This window comes from Micropterus dolomieu, linkage group LG10 (genome assembly GCF_021292245.1).
Source record: "Micropterus dolomieu isolate WLL.071019.BEF.003 ecotype Adirondacks linkage group LG10, ASM2129224v1, whole genome shotgun sequence".
In the NCBI taxonomy this organism is placed as follows: Eukaryota; Metazoa; Chordata; class Actinopteri; order Centrarchiformes; family Centrarchidae; genus Micropterus; species Micropterus dolomieu.
The window spans coordinates 13689283-13708804 of record NC_060159.1 but is presented as its reverse complement, the minus strand read 5'-3'; the positions used below and the strand labels follow the sequence as shown (position 1 = coordinate 13708804).

Below are 19522 nucleotides of genomic sequence, written 5' to 3'. Positions count from 1 at the left end.
GCGAGGAGGGTAGTTTTGTCGTTTCTTTTGATATTGGCAAAAGTTTTCAATAGATGCAGGTTGTGAACTGTTTCTTTACAACAGAAGATTTAATTGCTCGTATTTGGAGCAGAACAATTCCCCCGTGGTTCCCAACACGCTTTCACTGTCAACCACAGCATGCAATTTTAAACTAGACTAGTTTTTAATGACCTGATCAATTGAACAGGATAAAGAAAATTACCAGGGAGTAAAACATTTTATTTTGGAAAATGAACTCAGTTTATTGCCATGTACACCTAGTCAACACAATACTTGCGTGTTTCAGTCTTCATTCTTTGACTTTTGGGAAGAAGCAACATTTTATTCACAGCTTCACACTGTCTATTTCCCTCTAAAGTAGTCATTTATCTCCCCATTTTATTTATTACTATGACTGTTTATGACTACTTTTGACACTATCTTTTACACCTATTAAATGACACTTCCAGACATGAGTCCATAAAAGGTGCTCAAATGAACAAATGCTTGTATGTGCATAATGCAAGGTATGTTTTGTTATTTTACATTTTATTAGAACCCTGAATGTCATTGGGAAGGTGCATCAAAACTTCTCGCCCATCAACGTGGGGACATTTTCCAAGTTACCACATGTCACTGATGAATAAAGGACACAATGATGAGGACAAACATTTTTAGCAGATGTGTGTGGAAACATGCAAGCTGTGGTAACAGCAGGTGTCAACTAAGTAACATACTGTAGTTAAACTCAATGTCTCACTTTTTTAATGTAACCTCTAATACATAAATGTTTATTAAAGCACAAAACTCAGTTAAACTTGGGATTCTGATGGTTCACATTATAATTCACATAGTGAATGTGGGTGGATAAGACACCCACCATGGTGTGGGAGTCCCAAGTAGAATTCCCACTGTGACACATCTAAAAATGTGTCCCTGAGCAAGACACTTAACCCCTAGTTGCTCCAGAGGTGCGCAACCTCTGACATGAGTTAATGAAACTGACTTGGTTTTTGCTCTGCATAAAGTACATGTTCAACATTTACAAATATGCTTAAGGACATGTAGATCCATTGTGTAAACTTCTACCCATGCATGCAGTATGTTTGGCACAGTCAACGAGCAAATCCTCAGAATTTGCTTAAACACAACCTCTTCATTAATATCTCGTGTCAGTCTACTATATTTAAAAATAGAATTAAAGTGTTAATAGTGGTATCATTGCCAGAAATGTTTAAAACATTTCAAACTTGGAGCAACTTGTGTTAAAATAAATTTTTCTCTCTAAAACTGCACTGATGATGTGGTAAAAAGAACCTCCCTGGATAAAATATAGCTGCCCCTCAACGGTGTAAAATAAAATAAAACTTATTGTTTAAAAGAAGCCTGGGTTAACATCAGACTTTGTGTCAGCATTTTTCCCTTTTAAGAACAGTCAGTTTCAGCTCCGTACAACATTTCAGATAAAGACGTTGACCGCAGTTCAGCCTCAGAGTGACTTGGCTTTACGTCTCTGGGTGACCCACAGCAGGAGAGAGATCACAACCATAGAAGCACCAAGAGGCCCAAACACCTGAAGAGCTGGGAACTCCCCCTAGTGAGAATGAAAATAAATGCATAACTTTAAATACTCAAAAGATTCAATTGCACCAGTATTTAACTTAAGTAATTAATTACTGACCTCCCGAAGACATTTGTATCCATGATAGTTTTCAGCACAGCTGCACTCAAAGAAGCCGGGGCCATAGGGGGCGCAAAGGGAGTTCTCCGGGCAGTTAATGGCTGGAGATTGTCAAATTATGACATGAACAGATGTCATGTATTACCCGAGGGTTACTGCAGTTTTAGATTTCATGCATGACAATGGAAGATTATCAGATGGGAACTTACACAGCTGTCCGGTCTGATTGCATGTATCTTTCTGGCCCTCACAGAGACGATTTCCTTCTTTGACCTCCACCTTCTCCCAAGAGGTGTTGCCTCCTGGACAAACTATGTCTTGTGGCAAAATCCTATAGAGAAACCAAAATAGAGTTAAAAAGAAATAAAAATAACTTAATTCTCATGAGCAGCTGTCATAGTTTAAGTTTAAGAATACTTACATGTAATTTAACTCAATAAATCCTTGAAAGGCTGTACCACTGATGTTGGCAATGGGGTTGAGTGAGAGGTCTCTGCAAAGCAAAAGTTTATAAAGTAAAAAAACCTTTGGAAGGGCAAAGACAAAAAAAAAAAAAAATATATATATATATATATATATATATATATATATATATATATATATATATATATATATATATATATATATATATATATATATACATACACACATACACACAGACAGACAGCCACGGCTTCTTTCTTGGAGTGCGTGTGAAGGGGGGCGGGGAGGGGGACAGCCGTTAAGGTTAACAACACATTTTTAAGGCATTGCATGTCATTCAAAGTGTAGTCTCTTTTATCCAATAAGTCGAGTTACTTTACAACCATGGGGAACTGGTTTGCTGGTTTTGTTTGGGAATCATGACTCGACCATTGGATCACTACAGGTATTGGGCCTGTATATGCTGTCACATGAATCGGCAACAAGATCTGATCCAGTGTCTCATGACCTACAGTCCATAGAGGTATAATATTATTGGTAGGCAGGCAGTAGGGTCTTTAGAGCCCTGTGTGAGTCCCCTCTTATTGAGAGAGTGAGCCACGTCCAGCTTTTCATCACTAACGGGAATGATGCTAAACCTCTCTTGTCCATTTGAACAGACTGCAATCATCAACATGAAGCTTCAGGCCACACATCTCTTGAGGGATGTCTCCTCACACTGAGAGGAGAAGAGGAGGAAATCCAGCATTACTTTTGATATTCCTGTCAGCAACACTGTGCAACCTGTAGCTTTTTACCTTCACTATACAGCTGGTGCTTAATATGAATGTTGCCTGTACTTGTTCAAGTGTCTGCCTCGGTGTTAAATAAAATAGATATCTGATTTCACTTAAAAGTGTAATCAAACCTTTTGGGATGGGAAAACCCTTGTGTTGATTTATTAATTGTTCATCTATTTGGCATCCACATTACAACATTACTTTGCACCAGCCAACGAAAATGATACCTCCTCTGTCCTGTTTCTACTAATTGTTTCCATCCAGGCACAGGTTTTTAAGGTCTTAGGTCTTTTTTACCAAAGTCTACCAAATAAAATGTGCAACGGCATGCATTTTTATCAGTGATTCTCAAGAGGGCTCGAAGATTACATAACGAAAAGAATTCCAGTAACTCTGGTACTCTTTGTTATTATGTTTGAATATAGCGATTTTGATTGTTCATAGATTCTGGCAGCCCAAACAAAAACATAGCTGTTGGTGGCCTCTTTTGCTCAAAGCCTTGTTTGTCAGGCAAGACTGACCGGCAGTTTGTCATGTCTGTGGCTGTCTAATGCATTTGACCAGTTGAACTGACTGTCTGGTTGTGATGTCTGGTATCTGTTGGGAGGCTCAAGAGGTGGACAGGACAGTACTGGTCAGCTGTGAATGGACTGAATAAATGGAGGTCCTTGTACTGACTCAAATCAGCCTGTAGACAACGTACACACTACTGACTGACTGGTTTTGTGAATGACTGATTCACTGACTGAACCCACACACTGACAGACTGTCTGGCTGTAACAGAACATGCTTTGTGCGAGACAGGAAACACAGCAATATTGTTGTTTCCTGTCCGTCACCAAGTTCTTGTTCAGTCTGAGAAGGCCACACTGGTGCTGGTAATTTCACATAGTGTGTGGAGTTTGGAAATATCTATCCTTTCCCTGTACCAGCTTATCCTTGAGGGATCCACCCAGGACAGGTTGCCAGTCAATCAGAGCATAAAGACAGACAACCACTCTCAGAGTCGCCAAAGTGAGTGTGGAAACACCAACACTCAGCTTTTAGTGGCTTTTGTTGTACAACCTTCTGAGTTCTGTATTTGCAAATAATATATAATTGGTGGTGGTGATGGAGCAGTGGATAAGACACATGCTTTTGGTGTGAGAGAACTGGGTTTCGAATCCACTGTGAGACACCAATGTGTCACTGAGCAAGGCACTTTACCCCTAGTTGCTCCAGAGGCGTGCAACCTCTGACATAATATAGCAATTGTAAGTCGCTTTGGATAAAAGCTTCAGCTAAATGAATAAATGTAATTTAATTAATCTGCATAACCTGAACCAAAAAGCTGACCCATTTATTAATGTTTGCATGTGCATGTTCTGATTTAGGGAAAGGGGGGGAAAAAATGAAATCAAATTCCACCTGATTAAGCCTGAGGGAATTAAAGACATTTCTAGCTAGATGCTAGCCAATTGGTTTTAGACCCATTTGAGTTCACGCTGGGAATCGAAGCTGTACACATGCAGTGAATGAGGCTGAATGTAGATGAATGAAATGGTGCAGATCAATATATTTTTTGTCTGCTGGTCGGTAGCCTCAGAGACAATTGATTAGATGTTTGGAGTAGAACTCTGTTGATATTATTGGTGATATTATTGTTGATATGTTCTGGTTTTGGTGATCGCACTGTATCTCATCCATGTTGCCTAATTCCTGCAATGACAGCCCACTCTGGCACATCATGGTTTATCACAGTTGTTTGTTTACTGTCTATGAATGTATCGTAGACTGTGGATATTGTTACTGAAACATTTTGGACGTCAGAACAAATCCTGTAGTTGGCATTAATATTACTTACAGTCATTTTAGACATAATGGTTCAGTCCTGCCGTAGTGGGACTGGTAATTAAAAACCAAGTCATACAGGAAGTTGAAGGAGCCCCAGGGGCCTGTTCCTGGCAGTCTTTGTCACCAGGACAACACAATTAATGGAAAAAAAACCCCATCACAATCCCAATATTGACTACAGCCATTTCCATCTGACTTCCCCATCGAGTCAAGTTATTTATAAAGCCCAAAACCATAAGTTTGAACTTGATTTTGTAAAACCACAACAAAATATTTTTTCCCTGTATTTTTATGTCATTGGAGCAAATCCTTTGTATTTGGCTCATACACCTTCTCGCTATTGCTGAGCAAAAACGGTATGCATACATTTTTTTTCTGTTAAAATCATGGATCATGTAAAAAAGTTAAAGTACTGTTTACTGAGTAGTACTGACCTTCTGTGGACCTATTTGATGGTCTTTAACATGGCAAAGACTGAGGTTATTAATCAGATTTAAAAAGATGCCAAATGCACTGTTAATACTCATTTGTCCTTAACAACATAACTTTTGTTATGAACTGAAATATTACAGTCAGTGCTGTTGGCTACAAAGCCAATACAGATCACTGTCTGTGTTTTTGAATCAACTCTGCTGTCATCAGTCTAGACATCTGCCGTTGCCTGTTACTGTTGTGTTGTGCTGCTGAGTAGTATACACTGCTAAAGCCTGGAGCGTCATCCCAGCAACTGTTTGTCTGTGTGGGACATCCTGTTCCTATCACCACGAGGATGCGGGCTGAAAACAAGGATTAACAATTAGAAAGGCTTTTAATTCTTAGTTGATCAGCTGATCAACAGGAGAGCGTGTGTGTGTGTGTGTGTGTGTGTGTGTGTGTGTGTGAGAGAGAGAGAGGGAGAGAGAAACACTTTCACTGTTTAACCAGCCAGCAATAAATTTTATTATCCTATATGACTCTGACATCGTTTGATGCTACGTGGCTGCTATAATTGATTAGTTTAGAAGCAGCCACCCAGGCATTTTCCCACAGTTTGGATCGTGACTGGTGTGAGTTTCCCAGCCTACCTTCCTGCTGGGCTGGTATTTCAGTTTCCCTGGAATGGCCTGTATCGGCTATATGACCCACAGCAGAGATCTTTATCCTACAGCCGACAGTGCTGCGTAATGACAGAATGGAAAAGGTGAACCGTTTTAATGCGTGGAGACTAGCAACTTTTTAACTTTCTACAACCTACACATTCATTTTCTAGTACCTCTAGTCTTTGGGCACAGGAAGTAATAACCTAGGTAGATTGTATTCATAAAATGTTAAAAAATAATAAAAAACACACACTTTAACAATCTGATTTTCCTTGTGGTCCAGCATTGTCAGTGACACCCCATTACCCTCAGCACACCCCAGGCAGTCCAAGGTCACCTGACAGTGTCAGCAGCACTAAATATTTAGTATAGAATATGGTGCACAGAGTCAGACTTTGAAAACTCCCAAAGTTAAATTATGTATATTATGTACCCTAAAAGTTTTTTTCGATGCTCAACATGTTTAGTGTAAAGAAAAAATCACCAGCGTTCACTTTTGTTTGGTTTGTTTGGTTGTTGTTTTTTTACCAAAAACTAAGTAACGCAGCTTAAATAATATGTGATTGAATGAGGTATTTTTTTTAAGCAAGCTCAGTGTCTTTGGTCTTTACTCTTGGTACAACACTGATGATGAGTGTTTTTAATAGAGTGAGCTCAATTCATAGTTATCATTTCATATATTTTGAAATGGTACCACCCGCTTAATTCTATTTGTGTTTGTGTTGTCTGGCTCCCCCAGCTGGCAGCTCTGCCGTGTGTGTGTGTGTGTGTGTGTGTGTGTGTGCGTGTGTGTGTGTGCGCGTGTGTTGCTTTGAAAAATACATTTTTAAAGGGTGATTTTGGTTTCCATCCCCTTATCTCCATCTTTAAACACCTTCCTTCTCCAGCTTCCTCCTCCATGTCCTCTTCCACATCTCCCCCATCTGTAGTTCATTTTCTTCCTCATTCACCCCTTTACACTTCCTCCTCCTTGTTCTCCTCCTCTACCCCTTCCTCCTACTCCACCACCACCTCCCCTTGTGCTGCAGCTCTGCATCAACCCAAGTGCAGTAAGTAGAGTAAAAGCTGGGATCCATTATGCTGCAGATGTCCAGTGGAATGCTGATCTACACTGTATGTACCCGTCACCCCCCACCACCACCACCACCACCGCTGCTGTCCACCCTATACTGGTCAATGAGTTATGTCCAGGAGGGTACAGACTAACAGCTCCAACCTGAGCCAAACTCCAGGCACACATTATCTCCTTCCTCTCTCTAAAGGCCTGAGGCCGTACATTATCACATTGCAAAATTACACCATTTGAACACAGCCCCCATCACCCCATTGTAGGGTTCAGAGGGCGAGATGGAGTTGGTGGGTGGGTGGGGGGGTGCTCGGAGCAGAGAAAGAACATTCTGTGCCAGAGAAATGCAGCACTGGTTCCCTCCTGCTGAACACAAACAGCCTGCTGAATGGTTGGTGGGACCACACAGTCTGAAGGTTCTGATTGGCTTCTGTGTCAGTCAGGAGGCGGGCTGGAAGGTCATCTCATGGGCACTGCCTGATGATGATTTTTTTTGTCATATGGGAAGAACAGTAGATTTCTCTACTGCCCGGAACTCACACGTCACTCAGGGGGAAATGACTTGTAAATGAAAAACAAAGTGCTTAAAACACCTGGCAGCACATAGATGCTGTATTTAATTAATGGTATGCAGTTTATATTGCAATTAGGGATTTCCCAAGCAGATGTGCTGGATTGGTTTCACAGATCAAGGCCTTTTCTATTATCATTTATTTGGTCTGACAGGCTGTGTAGCATGCAAAAACTGTAGTTCAGCGGGATGACGAACAATAAACATTTACCCTGAAACTCAACAAGTCATCACTGACAGGTGGGATTGTAGCTCAAAGTGGCTACTTTTTCCTCTGTATTTCTGTCTTGGTGGCTTCTAAAACCTCAAAAACACCTTGTCGTCCCATTTACTGCGTCATGCATGCAGTACACATGCGCTAGAGTTAAACAAGCAATAGCTGCCGAAAAATGCGTGACTGAAGTTAATAAGTGAACAAACGGCGCTAGGAGATAAAACACTGACACCAGCAACCTCGTAGACTACGTCATTAGATTGAATAACTAGACGTGGATCATCCTCACTCTCATGGAGGTGGTTTTGCTTTGGGGAAAAAAAAACGGACGTTGCTCAAAAGACGTCAATCTGCAAACTGTGTCAAAAATCGGTTGGCGTTAAAGACCACAATCTAACCACCACACACAATATGGAGAATAACAAAAGCTTTGGGAGTCAGCTGTCTGAACCAGCCAAGGCACCGGTTCAAAAACAAACTCAGGTTCAAACACCATTACGCTGATGATGACCGAATCAAAGCCACTAAGCCCACAGCTACGACAGAGCTCAGGGCTAATAAAGCAACAGATCAAATGGTTTTTATTTGAATACTTCAGTTTGAAATGAATAAAAGAGACCTGTTTCCATTAATGTCACGAGTGAGCTAGCACAATATCAGACTTTTACAGACACATTTTTGAAGGATGCCAAATATCGTCTTATTATCGATTTATTATTGATGGACAAAATTCAGCTGTGCTTTTTATGGCGGCCGTTTTTCCCGAAAGCACCCTTTCTTAAGCGTTAAAACAGATTAAGCAGATGGTTGGAACTTTCTGTTCTGTTTCAGGCCCTGGGAATGACTTCCTTTTCCAATTTGACATCAGTTTTGTTTTTTTTTTTGAGAGAGAGAGACTTACAACCAGCGTCCAGCCCTTTCATCGCCCGTTTACTCACTTTGAACACAGAAATCTGGACCCATGATGGAGAAATCACTGAAATACAAATAAGAGAGTAGCAGTAGGCATCTCCGCTTGGCCTGATGTCTTCAGTTTGTTTGACAGAGACGGCGGAGACAACGTGTTGAAACGCGTTTCAGTGTTTTCTCACTCACCATCCTGTAAACATTTCCCATAACTTCACTTTGTTTGGTTTCTGTTTAAACACAGCCCTTGGCTAATATAAGTGGATGACATAATCAAAAGTACTTATTTATTCATTTATTTTTTTGGTCATCTAGTTGTTGATATTTTTACAGGAGACATACTCACCAACACACACACAAATCATTTCAAGCAGTGCTTTAAAGCGTCTCCATAGCAATTAGTGTTTGTTTCTGTGGTAGATAGTGTAGATGCTTTCAAGGTCTTGAACATTTCTCTCTATAGAGTGAGTTTGAACCAATCTGCTTTGCTCATGTTGAACCAATGAGCTGCTGTCTGTAAAGCTGGGTTAAACGTTAATTGCTTACTTTAATCGTGATGATGAAGGTGATTTTAAATTCCCCTGCCGTAATGACCAACAAGCCACCACGTTCTATACTGCACCTGGGTCAGTCCAGTGTTTTTCCTTCTGGAGCTCCTCAATCAGTATCCTCTGTCATCAGTTACAATATCCTCTTATTTAGAGGGACACCGCAGCAACTGGAGGAGTTATTTGTAGCAGCGCTCGGTGGAAAACCCGGGGCGGAGAATCTTTTGTCACTGTGACTCTGCGATGAACTCCGCACAGCGCTACTGGGCTCAACACCAGCCCACCCAGCAAACAAAAGCAGAAGACAAACAGCTCTGACAGGTTGTTCTCTGGACATGGTTTGTTTGGCTTTATGCATAGTCAAAAGAACCCATACATACGAAGGTGTTTTTGAAGCAGACTGCACACCTTCCTCATGGGTGCCTGTTTTAATGTGTGTTGTCAGTCACTCCCCACTAAATGCAAATCATTTGCTCAGGACTGTAGCCAGGGACTGACTGGTAGTGTTTATTTGTTAAACGCTGACGTTCGCTAAAGTCAGGGACGTTCAGGCAGGTGTTGTTGGGATAACGTAGAGCTGATGTTCCTTTTTAAGTTGCAGTTGTTGATTGTCCAGATCCAGACTAGGCAGCTAGTTTAAACACCACATTGCAATCCATTATCACACTAGAACTGCATCCTAATGCTAATAGCAACATTTGACACTTGCCACAAAATTTTGTACTCATGCTGTGGATGAGAGGGTGTCCCAGATCTAGACTGGCAGTCCTCTGTATGCGGATATTAAGAAAAACAAAACAGGACACAGTACCAATTAGCAAAGTATTCTTTCTTGCTCTCCTCTGTTTTCTAAACATGTGAATGAGCATTTTTCCCAAAATATCACAATATCCCGTTTGTTCAGTCCGCACACAAACCGATGTGTAATTTTTAGACCTCATTTTGTTGTATGGATTAAACGTACGAGATGAGACATTTTAAGTAGTGAACTTTAAAAAGTGCTAGTTTCCTGTGCACAGAGCCAGGCCCTGCTGGCTGTTGCTTCATATAGTCAATACAGAAACGAGAGTGGTATCAATCTTACCATCTAACTCTCTGCAGATTAAAGGAATATTTTGGGGGGATACACTAAAGGAAAGCTCTGGTTTGTATTACCTTTTCAAGTGAGAGCTTTTCAGCTGTCAGATTGCTTTGCTGATTTTGCTTTGTGTAATATGTAAAAATTCTGTAGTGTGACAGATGTCCTAATGTGTCTTCATGTCAATTATTTTAAATTACCAAAAATTTAACATCCTGGGAAAAAAGTCAATATTTTTTATTCATTTGCAAAGGTATCATACTTTCTCTCTCACTCTTTTTCTCTCCCCACCAGAGTGCCCAGAGAAGTGTGTACGGCGAGCGTGCACACCGGATGGCGAGTGCTGCCACCCTCAGTGTCTGGGCAGCTGCACAGTCCCTGGTAGTGACACAGCGTGTGCGGCGTGCGTGCATTACTACCACCAAGGACGCTGCGTGGCTGACTGCCCTCCCAACACCTACAAGTTCGAGGGCTGGCGCTGCATCAGTGCCGAGCTTTGCTCCAAAGTCCACCTCCCCGACTTCGACAGCTTCATCATCCATGGTGGAGAGTGCATGTCTGAATGCCCACCAGGGTACATGCGCACCGCACCCAACAGGTGAGCTCCCCCCCCCCCATTTCCATTTTAACATTTTATCAGGGCAAAAACTGAATATACTGCTACAATAAAAGTCAGTTTGTTTTGAGGTAAACGGAGTCCCATAATAAACCTGTAGTTTGGTAGAATAATGAAATCTTCTAGTTAAATCTCAGAATCTCTCCTTGACATCATTTAGCTTGCGCTGGCAAACACTGACAAACATTTTCAGGGACAGAAATAAGGAGATTAAAGGAGTTTATGGAATGAATGTACGTCAGTAAAAAGGCACTGTACGGTCACCGTCTCCTGTCCCCCTCTATCGCTTCCTGTCTCCAGTATGTTCTGTACAGCCTGCGATGGCCTGTGCGATAAAGTATGCGAAGAGAAGGTCATCGACTCCATGGATGCTGCTCAGTCTCTCAAAGGTTGCACTGTTATCAAAGGCAACCTGCATATCAACATCCGGAGAGGCTGTAAGTACTACACTGTACCACTAGCACCATTCTACAATTTGTCAGCTGCTCAGGAAATTTAAAGAGGTTTGTTGGTTACCTACTGTTAAACCATGACTGATGACACCTGTAGTCTCATAAGGCGTTAGTGCCAAATTTCTCAGTCTGGAAAAACTGTTTTTAACAGACCATAAATTGTTCTACATAGCAGAAGTGATGTCAGGATTAGTCTAGACCAAAGTTCTGTATAATTTCCAGGTGTTGGAAAATTAGAAATACACATAATAGGATGAGGAAGAAGAGCCTTAAAGGAGGAGGGGGAGGTTGGGAATGGAGGGAGAAGGATAAATGGAGTAAGGAAAAGAAAAGGGATTTCGGGTATATAGCTGTTTGTTTATGTTTTAACGAAGTGATTTTCAGTAAATCACGTATAAAAACAAAGCGGTCAACCATGAACGTAGTTTAGTGCAAAGTAAAACAAAAAGGTAGAAATGCATCAATAGACGCTAATGAAACAATGGTTAATAACAGCGGTGTGTCTGTGGGCGTCTTTGTGTTTGTTTAGACAACATGGTGGCAGAGCTGGAGAGTTTCACAGGTTTGATCCAGAGGGTGACGGGTTATGTGTGGATCAGACATTCCCACACTCTGAGCTCCCTGGCCTTCCTCCGCAGCCTCAGATACATCGATGGAGAGGACCTTCTGGACGAGTAGGACCACACACTCAAAACGCACACAATTAAACTGCAAGCGCATAGATGCGCGCACACACGCAATCCCAGTTTAGGCCCCAACGGCTCACAGGTGACTGATGTTGGTTCACAGTCTGGGTTGTTTTCTCTTGAAACAGCCTTTGCTTCAGAGGATTCTCTTGAATATTGATTTATTGTAGTGAATAGTACTCGGCTCCATGGTCAACAGACTGGATAAATTACTGACTTTTTAAAGAGTCTGTTTTGTTGCCGCACTCTAAATGTGAGGGACAACACTTTTTAATCCCAGATTTGCCCGGTTGCTGTAGAGAGTTGTCGTAGTAACCAAGCAATTGTGCACTAAAACACTGGTGTTTTTAATGTGACTAGTCGAGGTCATCACTGAAATGTTTGAGAAAAGGAAAGGATGTTTTGACTGTGAGGGTGCAGACTGGAAAGTATTTTACCTACTTGTTTTGGGTTGGTGTCTGTAATATCACTAATGTTAAATTAAAAAAACGGCAAAATTATAATACAGCATAACATTCACAGTACAAGGAAAGGTTCTGTCAGGGTCATAGAGAGTCCTTGACTCCCTCCTCCGTCTGTTTCTCCATGAGTTCACAGGAATCTTACTGTCCCAAGGCCTACATAACAGTCATTCCTGAATGTCTGGGTGTTACCCAACGACTCATAAAAACTGCTCCTCTCCCTCTCCATTTCTCTCTCCCTTATGCACTGAAAATATGGCATTGTCCTTGATCAGAAAGTAGGCCTTCAACTTGGCATGAATAGCAAAACCGACAATAACCCAACAAGGAGACAATGAATGTAGACTTGAGAAATACATTGTTGCCTAGCATTCATTCTTCCTCTCTTCTTTCTGCCCTCTAGCTTGTATGCCTTCTCGGCATTTGACAACCAGCAGCTCCAGTATCTTTGGGACTGGAAGCAGCACAACCTCACCATCAAGGCAGGGACGCTGTTCTTTAGAGCCAACCCGAAGCTCTGCACGTCCGAGATCCGCAAGATGTGGGAGAAGACGGGCATCCAGGGCCACTTTGAGGAGAGCGATTTCCGAAACAACGGCGACAGAGCCATCTGTAAGTGTCGCGTGAGCTTCAACCCCACAAATATTTAAATGGCTACGGTCCTGTACATGTAGAGGAGTTACTCTAGCTTACAAACCGTTTGCAAACGCCTCCTCTGAGCCTGATGTTGTTCCGCACCACATGTCAGTATTTACTGCACCACTGTCAACCAAACTAATTGCTGCATATTTTAACAAAAACATACTGAAGCACTTTGATTTTAACTCGACTCTCCCTCCCTCATTCCTTTCTCCCATAGGTGAAAGTACTATCCTGAAGTTTAAGTCCAACAGCACCAGCAGTACAAGGATCAAACTCACCTGGCAACGCTATCGCCCCCCTGACTACAGAGACCTCATCAGCTTTATCGTCTACTACAAGGAAGCGTGCGTTTCTCAGATTTGCCTGCAATTGTTAGCTGCTTCCTTTCCCAGCCTGAGCACTACAGACTGTAGCAGTGATACAAACAAAAATCAGAGCTCTATCTGAACCTCACTATCAGATTTATTAAGAGGACTTTAAATACACTGAGCAGCAAATAAAATCAATTTAATTAGTAGCCATGTGGAGCCAAGTTTCTAAATTTGGTGCAAATTTTAAAACCATTTACATAAATCTACATAAGAAATTGCTAATTAATATGCGTTTCCATCCACTACTGTTATGTGATTATTTTAAAAGTTGGGCTTATTAAGATGAACAACTGGAGGCAGCAATTCTCCAGTCGGGTGCCATTAAGCCATTGCAGAAGAAGAGGGCACAACAACATGACGTAATTTAAAGAGTTTCAGTCAAAGCTCAAATGAACAAAAAAAACATGTGCAAAACGTGACGCAAAGATTATGTTTGTCTTATGTATTAATTTGAGAAACGTTACTATCTCCGCTACTTTTCTCTTTCTCTCTCGTCATTTAAGTCACCTGCTTCGTGTGTGTGTCACGATTTAACTACCAAGTCAGTTTCCACTGCACTCATTTTATCGATACACCAACTTTTCCACCTCTGTCAAGCATAAAAACCTTTTTTATTTTGACCTTTTTTCTTCAAATTTTTAGCTTTTCCACTCAGGTTTTTTCTGTGCAAATTGAAAATATTCATAAAAGCGGGGGGGGGGGGTGAAAACACATTTGGAGTTTCTGACATGTGACAATGTTAACCCAAGAATAAAACAGTCTTATTAACTATGAAGATCTGAGAAACACACTAACTTAAGTCACATCTCTTCAATAATATATGTGAATATACTTGTAACTATTTAACCCTTTTGCTTCCAGGCCATTTCAGAACATCACAGAGTTCGAGGGGCAGGATGGCTGTGGCTCCAACAGCTGGAACATGGTGGACGTGGAGTTGAGGCCAGACAAGGACTCTGACCCCGGAGTCCTGCTGTCCGGCCTGAAGCCCTGGACGCAGTATGCTGTGTTCGTCAAGGCCATCACACTCATGGTGGAGGACAAACATATGCCGAGTGCCAAGAGCAAGGTGGTCTACATCCGCACCAGCCCTTCAGGTAGGTATCGTTTCATAGGTCACCAAGGTTACAAGCAACCAGTTGTTAAGGTTAAGGGTAGCAGGCTGCATTGTCACAGAAGATATTACAGACGTTACTGTGAGCCAAGATTGATTGCAAATAACACAGAGGTACTAAAAGAGTGAGCTTGAAATTTATCTCAGCGAAGCCTATAAAAGCCAGTAATGTCAGAGAGTGTCTTGAAGCGATACATTTTCGTGAGTGTAGTATGTAGGTCAGAAGTCATTCCTTAATTCAGGCGGACAGTAAAGGAAGAGCAGTCAGTTGTGGTTGTAGCAGTGCTGGAAGATTGGAAAGTCGTGAACGCTTCGTCTGATTTGTTTCACTACGATATTAACGTTCATTCTCACCAGAGCACGCTTACTGACAGGTAAATGTTCTGTTCTTACTGCTGCTTGTTTTTCAAATAGATGTGGGATTGTTTCACGATGACGTAATCCAAACATGGAGAAGACTGTATTAGTAAACACAGCTGCATCTCAAAGAGATGGAGGAAAACGGAGTTACAAAAAAGACCTATAATAATATATAATATAATTAGATGAACTGGAAGACTACTTTAACTAAATCCAGCTGTGCTGTAAATTCTTAACAGCGTTGTGATGTCAGAGAAGCACATCTGCACTGGCAGCATTTTCCAGCAGCCGCGGAGGGAATAATCAGAATCAGAATAATTTAGTGTTTTTTGTTGTTATTGTTGTCTCTCTTTCAGCACCCTCCATGCCTCAGGATGTGCGAGCGTACTCTAACTCTTCTACGCAGTTGGTGGTGCGTTGGTCGCCCCCTGTCTCACCAAACGGAAACCAAACCTACTACCTGGTCAGGTGGCAGCAACAAGCCGAAGACCAAGAGCTGTATCAGCACAACTACTGCTCTAAAGGTACACACACACACACACACACACACACTTTATACACCATATTGCTAGTTGTAGTACACCTGTCTGAAATGCATCCTCTTCTTCTTCCTTAGAGCTGAAGATCCCCATAAGGATCGCTGCCATAGGCGTGGGAGACCAGGAAGAGGACACCAAGCCCACTAAGCCTGATTCTGAGGGGGCAGACAAAGGCCCCTGTTGCCCCTGCCCCAAATCCGTTGAGGACCTGGAGGCCGAAGCTGCTGATGCCTCCTACCGGAAAGTCTTTGAAAACTTCTTGCACAACTCCATTTTTACACCAAGGTAATCGACTCATCACCATCAATGCTTTATTGTATGACAAAGGTGTGCACTGGCCATGACAGCATATAACTTCATATGTAACTTTGTCTAAACCAAAACGATGAATCGAAAAGTAAATACTCTTTCGCTGCTTTTAATGTGGAATTTTTCTTGCAATGCTTGAGGGTCATTTTCCAGGTAACTTCACAACAGATCAGGCCATTATATAGTTATGCTTAGTAGTTACAAACAACAACCCAGATACCCTCTTTATAATTCCGTTATGAATTTTAAGTTTCTAAACTTTTCTAAAAAGTTTCTAAATTATGTTTTGGCTTCTGTCTGATTTAGGGAGTCGGCCCGCTGCCTCGCACTACAGACATGTGTATCACACACACATGCAGAGCTTGGACCAGCTGATTTTAATTAGTTCTCGGTGGTTTTTGCAGATGTAGAACAAAAGAGTGGATGTATGTTCTTCCAAAAATAACCAATAGGTGCCATGACATTTCCTGCATTTCCCGCTAATGGTGTGTGAACCCAGCATGCATGTCACCTTGTAAACTGTATCTTTGAACTCTGCTTATGTGACTGTTACATATACACCAGAAAGTTGTCCACATTTCGTCTGAAACCGTCGCAGAAGAACAACATTGCTCATTTGCCCGTTACACGTGACGACAAACTTTTTTTCCAAGATCAAAATACTGTAACTTTTCACATGCTTAAGGAACAACTTGGTTGCACTGTGATCAAATGTGGTAGTGGTGGGTGTGGTATATCTCACGCTGCCATGAAACTGCTTGTGAAGGTTCAATAGCTGCAAAATCCACCGAACCGTTGAGTCATTTTATTTAGAATTTCCCTACCAAGTTTCATCCCAGCTGCTTAAATTAAAGCCAAATGGCAAGGAAAATGATCAAATCATGCATAGACTGAAGCTTGAGGGAGGAAGGATTTCCAATAGCTAGTCATATCTTGTGCTTCATCAACTTCTGTGCAAAATCCTCCTCTAATCTGCATGTTACATTTTCATTTTACTTTTGTTAGTGTCTTGTAGCATTTGCTCCTAGCAACTGCTAGTATTTGATTGGATTATATTGGTGTTACCATACTTAACTTAAAACTGTCCTCTGTCTTCTCTCTCCATCCATCCCTCCCTCCTACACCTCATGTATCTCCACTCCACTATTCTCTTCCTCTCACCTCCAGGCCACCAGATCGCCGCCGTAGAGATCTCTTTGGCATCGCCAACTCCACTCACTCCCGCCGCAACCGGCTGCACACTAACAACAGCACTGTTCCTCCACTCCAAGCCGCTGGTAACAGCAGTACTCCGGATGTGGAGCCGGCGGACAGAGAGTTTGAGTTTGTGGAGCAATCGGTGACGGAGCGTGAGCTGCAGATCTTTGACCTGCAGCCATTCACAGTTTACCGCATCGACGTTCACGCCTGCAATCGACAGGTCCAACGCTGCAGCGCTGCAGAGTTTGTCTTCTCCCGAACCAAGCCTGCAGGTTAGAGGAGAAATGAAGTGTTTAAATAATATAGCACATGCTAATTAATAATAATAACTGTACAGTACAGAATTACCTGTATGTATCTCTGCCAAGACTCTGAAGGTACCCAGATGATTTTTCAGATAAATTAGCCGCTGCAGATGTTTAAAAATATGCTGGACACACAAGGCTGTTGCAGGAATTAAAACCTCTGACCGCTGCGGTCACCATGGTAACCTATTCTCCCTGCGGTTCTCCAGAAAAGGCTGACGACATACCCGGCCTAGTGACCTGGGAAGGCCAAGAGGACTGGGTGTTTCTGCGCTGGCCAGAGCCAACTCACCCCAACGGACTCATCCTCATGTATGAGATCAAGTTTAAACTGGCTACTGAGGTAAGACCGCATCTGTCCATCTACCACTGGGGGGGATTGCTCTTTCTGACAATGAATTTAAAAATTATGTGTATTCAGAATTTATTCATTAGCACTGTCACGATCTGAGCAAAATGCTGCTTGACCCCTCTGTTTCCAACTAGCCAACCAGCCCTTAAATGAATACCAAACATTAATTTTGCTCCATAGACTAAATTAGTCTGTTGCCCCATTGTTTGTAGGTTGTAACAATCAAATCTAACACCTTTTTATTCCAGATTTTGCGAATATTTCATTATGTCCATCTGATAACTAATCCATACTGTGTATTAAAAATGTGTTGTTGTTGAAGCCATACTTACATAATAGTGGTCTGACATTTACATCAAATTTTAGCCCTCACATCAGATTAATATATATCAGTGGACTAGGCCTTCCACTAAAAAATGCCAATGGCAAAAGGCAATATTGAAGCGTGACCTATTGGTCTGGGGGTAGTGCAAGGTAGATCCTGAAAACCAAAGTGTAATAGTGTAAGAGTAAATGCTAATTTTCAAGAAACAGTTTTGGTCGTGAATCAGAAGAGAGAAACCCAGTTAACAGGAGTGAAGTATCAGAAACACAACCATAAAAACAAAGAAACCGCAATTTGTTAAGTGGCAGCAATTGTTCTTAAAAGAACTCACTGATCTATCAGCTGACCCAGTGACCCAAGTTATGTTGAGTGAACCCTATTATTTGTTAATCATGAAGGAGGGTGAGTCTGGCACTGTGAGTCTTGCCCTTACTATTTATCGCACAGTGAGGAACAGGCAGGTCCTGTGTTCTGATTTTTAAAGTTCAGTCGATAACACGCTCTTTATTTTTTTTTTTTTTGTTTTGTGTCAGGCCGAGAAACACGAATGTGTCTCTGGTCAGATGTATCAGGCCCAGCGTGGCGTCCGGCTGTCCAACCTCAGTCCAGGAAACTACTCGGTCAGAGTAAGAGCCACGTCACTGGCTGGCAACGGCTCCTGGACGCACTCTATGGATTTCTACGTGGCTGAACGTAAGACACACAATGTCATGCGTCAAACTCCTTTGTATCCTTACACGTATGTTCAGCACAGAAATGATGTTATCTGTAATAATCAAAGTGTTTGACCCAACAGGATATGAAAACGTCCTCTACGCTATGATCTTTGTTCCTCTCTCCATCATCTTCCTCATCTGCCTTTTAGTCACAATGCTGGTGGTCTTGAGCAGGAAAAGGTTTGTGTTTCAATGTACTGTGGTTATACAAGTAGAGCACAGCTATCGTTTCATTACAGTATACAATTGCATAAAACAGAAAATCATGTAGCAGAAACATAAAATACGTCTACCTAACCCGAGCAGACCAAAGAAACCAAATTAGGGAAACATGGAAGCCTGGGGAGGAACATTTTCTTCTTTCTTTCTTCTAGAATTAATGTTTCAACCCGCTGCTAATGGTTGGTGTGGTCACATTAAGAGCCACATTGAATCACAAACCACTCAGAACAACACACAAACCAAAGCAAAATGCTTCTACCAATATGTAGAAAAATAAAATGTATGGGGTTTTTTTTTCTATGTGATTTAAACACAGACAATGTAGTGATTTTGGAATGAAATTATGCAGGACATTAACAACTCCTGCCCTGCTGATGTTAGTTCTTTCAGGAGTAAAAATAAAAATTCTCTGCACATATTTTATCTTCAGGAGGCTTTCAAACAGAAATGGTTCAGTATTGCATTTTGCCAATATTCTTTGGAAGATCAAACTGATATGTATGTTTATAAACACTCAGACCCCAAAAGGATGCATGCATGTGGTGTGTGTGTGTGTGTGTGTGTGTGTGTGTGTGTGTGTGTCTGTAAACACTTTTGTTTTTGTTTCGGTCAGGAACAGTGACCGGCTTGGAAATGGAGTCCTCTACGCCTCAGTCAATCCAGAGTACTTCAGT

At 41.7% G+C, this 19522-nt stretch overlaps 2 protein-coding genes across 2 annotated transcripts in view; one reads left to right on the top strand and one right to left on the bottom strand.

The window, feature by feature from the left end:
• Window positions 1-219: 219 nt before the first annotated feature.
• Window positions 220-19522, bottom strand: part of atraid (all-trans retinoic acid-induced differentiation factor) — a 21161-nt gene continuing 1858 nt past the window's right edge. The window contains exons 4-7 of the mRNA XM_046060464.1: window positions 2103-2174; window positions 1891-2012; window positions 1682-1782; window positions 220-1594 (exon numbers count right to left, since the gene is read on the bottom strand). Coding sequence (XP_045916420.1) covers window positions 1490-1594; window positions 1682-1782; window positions 1891-2012; window positions 2103-2174 — 400 coding nt within the window. The 3' untranslated portion in view covers window positions 220-1489. The remainder of the gene's footprint in view (window positions 1595-1681; window positions 1783-1890; window positions 2013-2102; window positions 2175-19522) is intronic.
• LOC123977663 (insulin-like growth factor 1 receptor) overlaps window positions 9142-19522 on the top strand; it is a 10884-nt gene continuing 503 nt past the window's right edge. The window contains exons 1-14 of the mRNA XM_046060549.1: window positions 9142-9178; window positions 10473-10776; window positions 11095-11231; window positions 11776-11920; window positions 12797-13005; window positions 13253-13379; window positions 14268-14503; window positions 15237-15404; window positions 15497-15704; window positions 16896-17200; window positions 17443-17576; window positions 18444-18603; window positions 18707-18806; window positions 19462-19520. Of these exons, the coding sequence (XP_045916505.1) occupies window positions 9142-9178; window positions 10473-10776; window positions 11095-11231; window positions 11776-11920; window positions 12797-13005; window positions 13253-13379; window positions 14268-14503; window positions 15237-15404; window positions 15497-15704; window positions 16896-17200; window positions 17443-17576; window positions 18444-18603; window positions 18707-18806; window positions 19462-19520 (2329 nt within the window). The remainder of the gene's footprint in view (window positions 9179-10472; window positions 10777-11094; window positions 11232-11775; window positions 11921-12796; window positions 13006-13252; window positions 13380-14267; window positions 14504-15236; window positions 15405-15496; window positions 15705-16895; window positions 17201-17442; window positions 17577-18443; window positions 18604-18706; window positions 18807-19461; window positions 19521-19522) is intronic.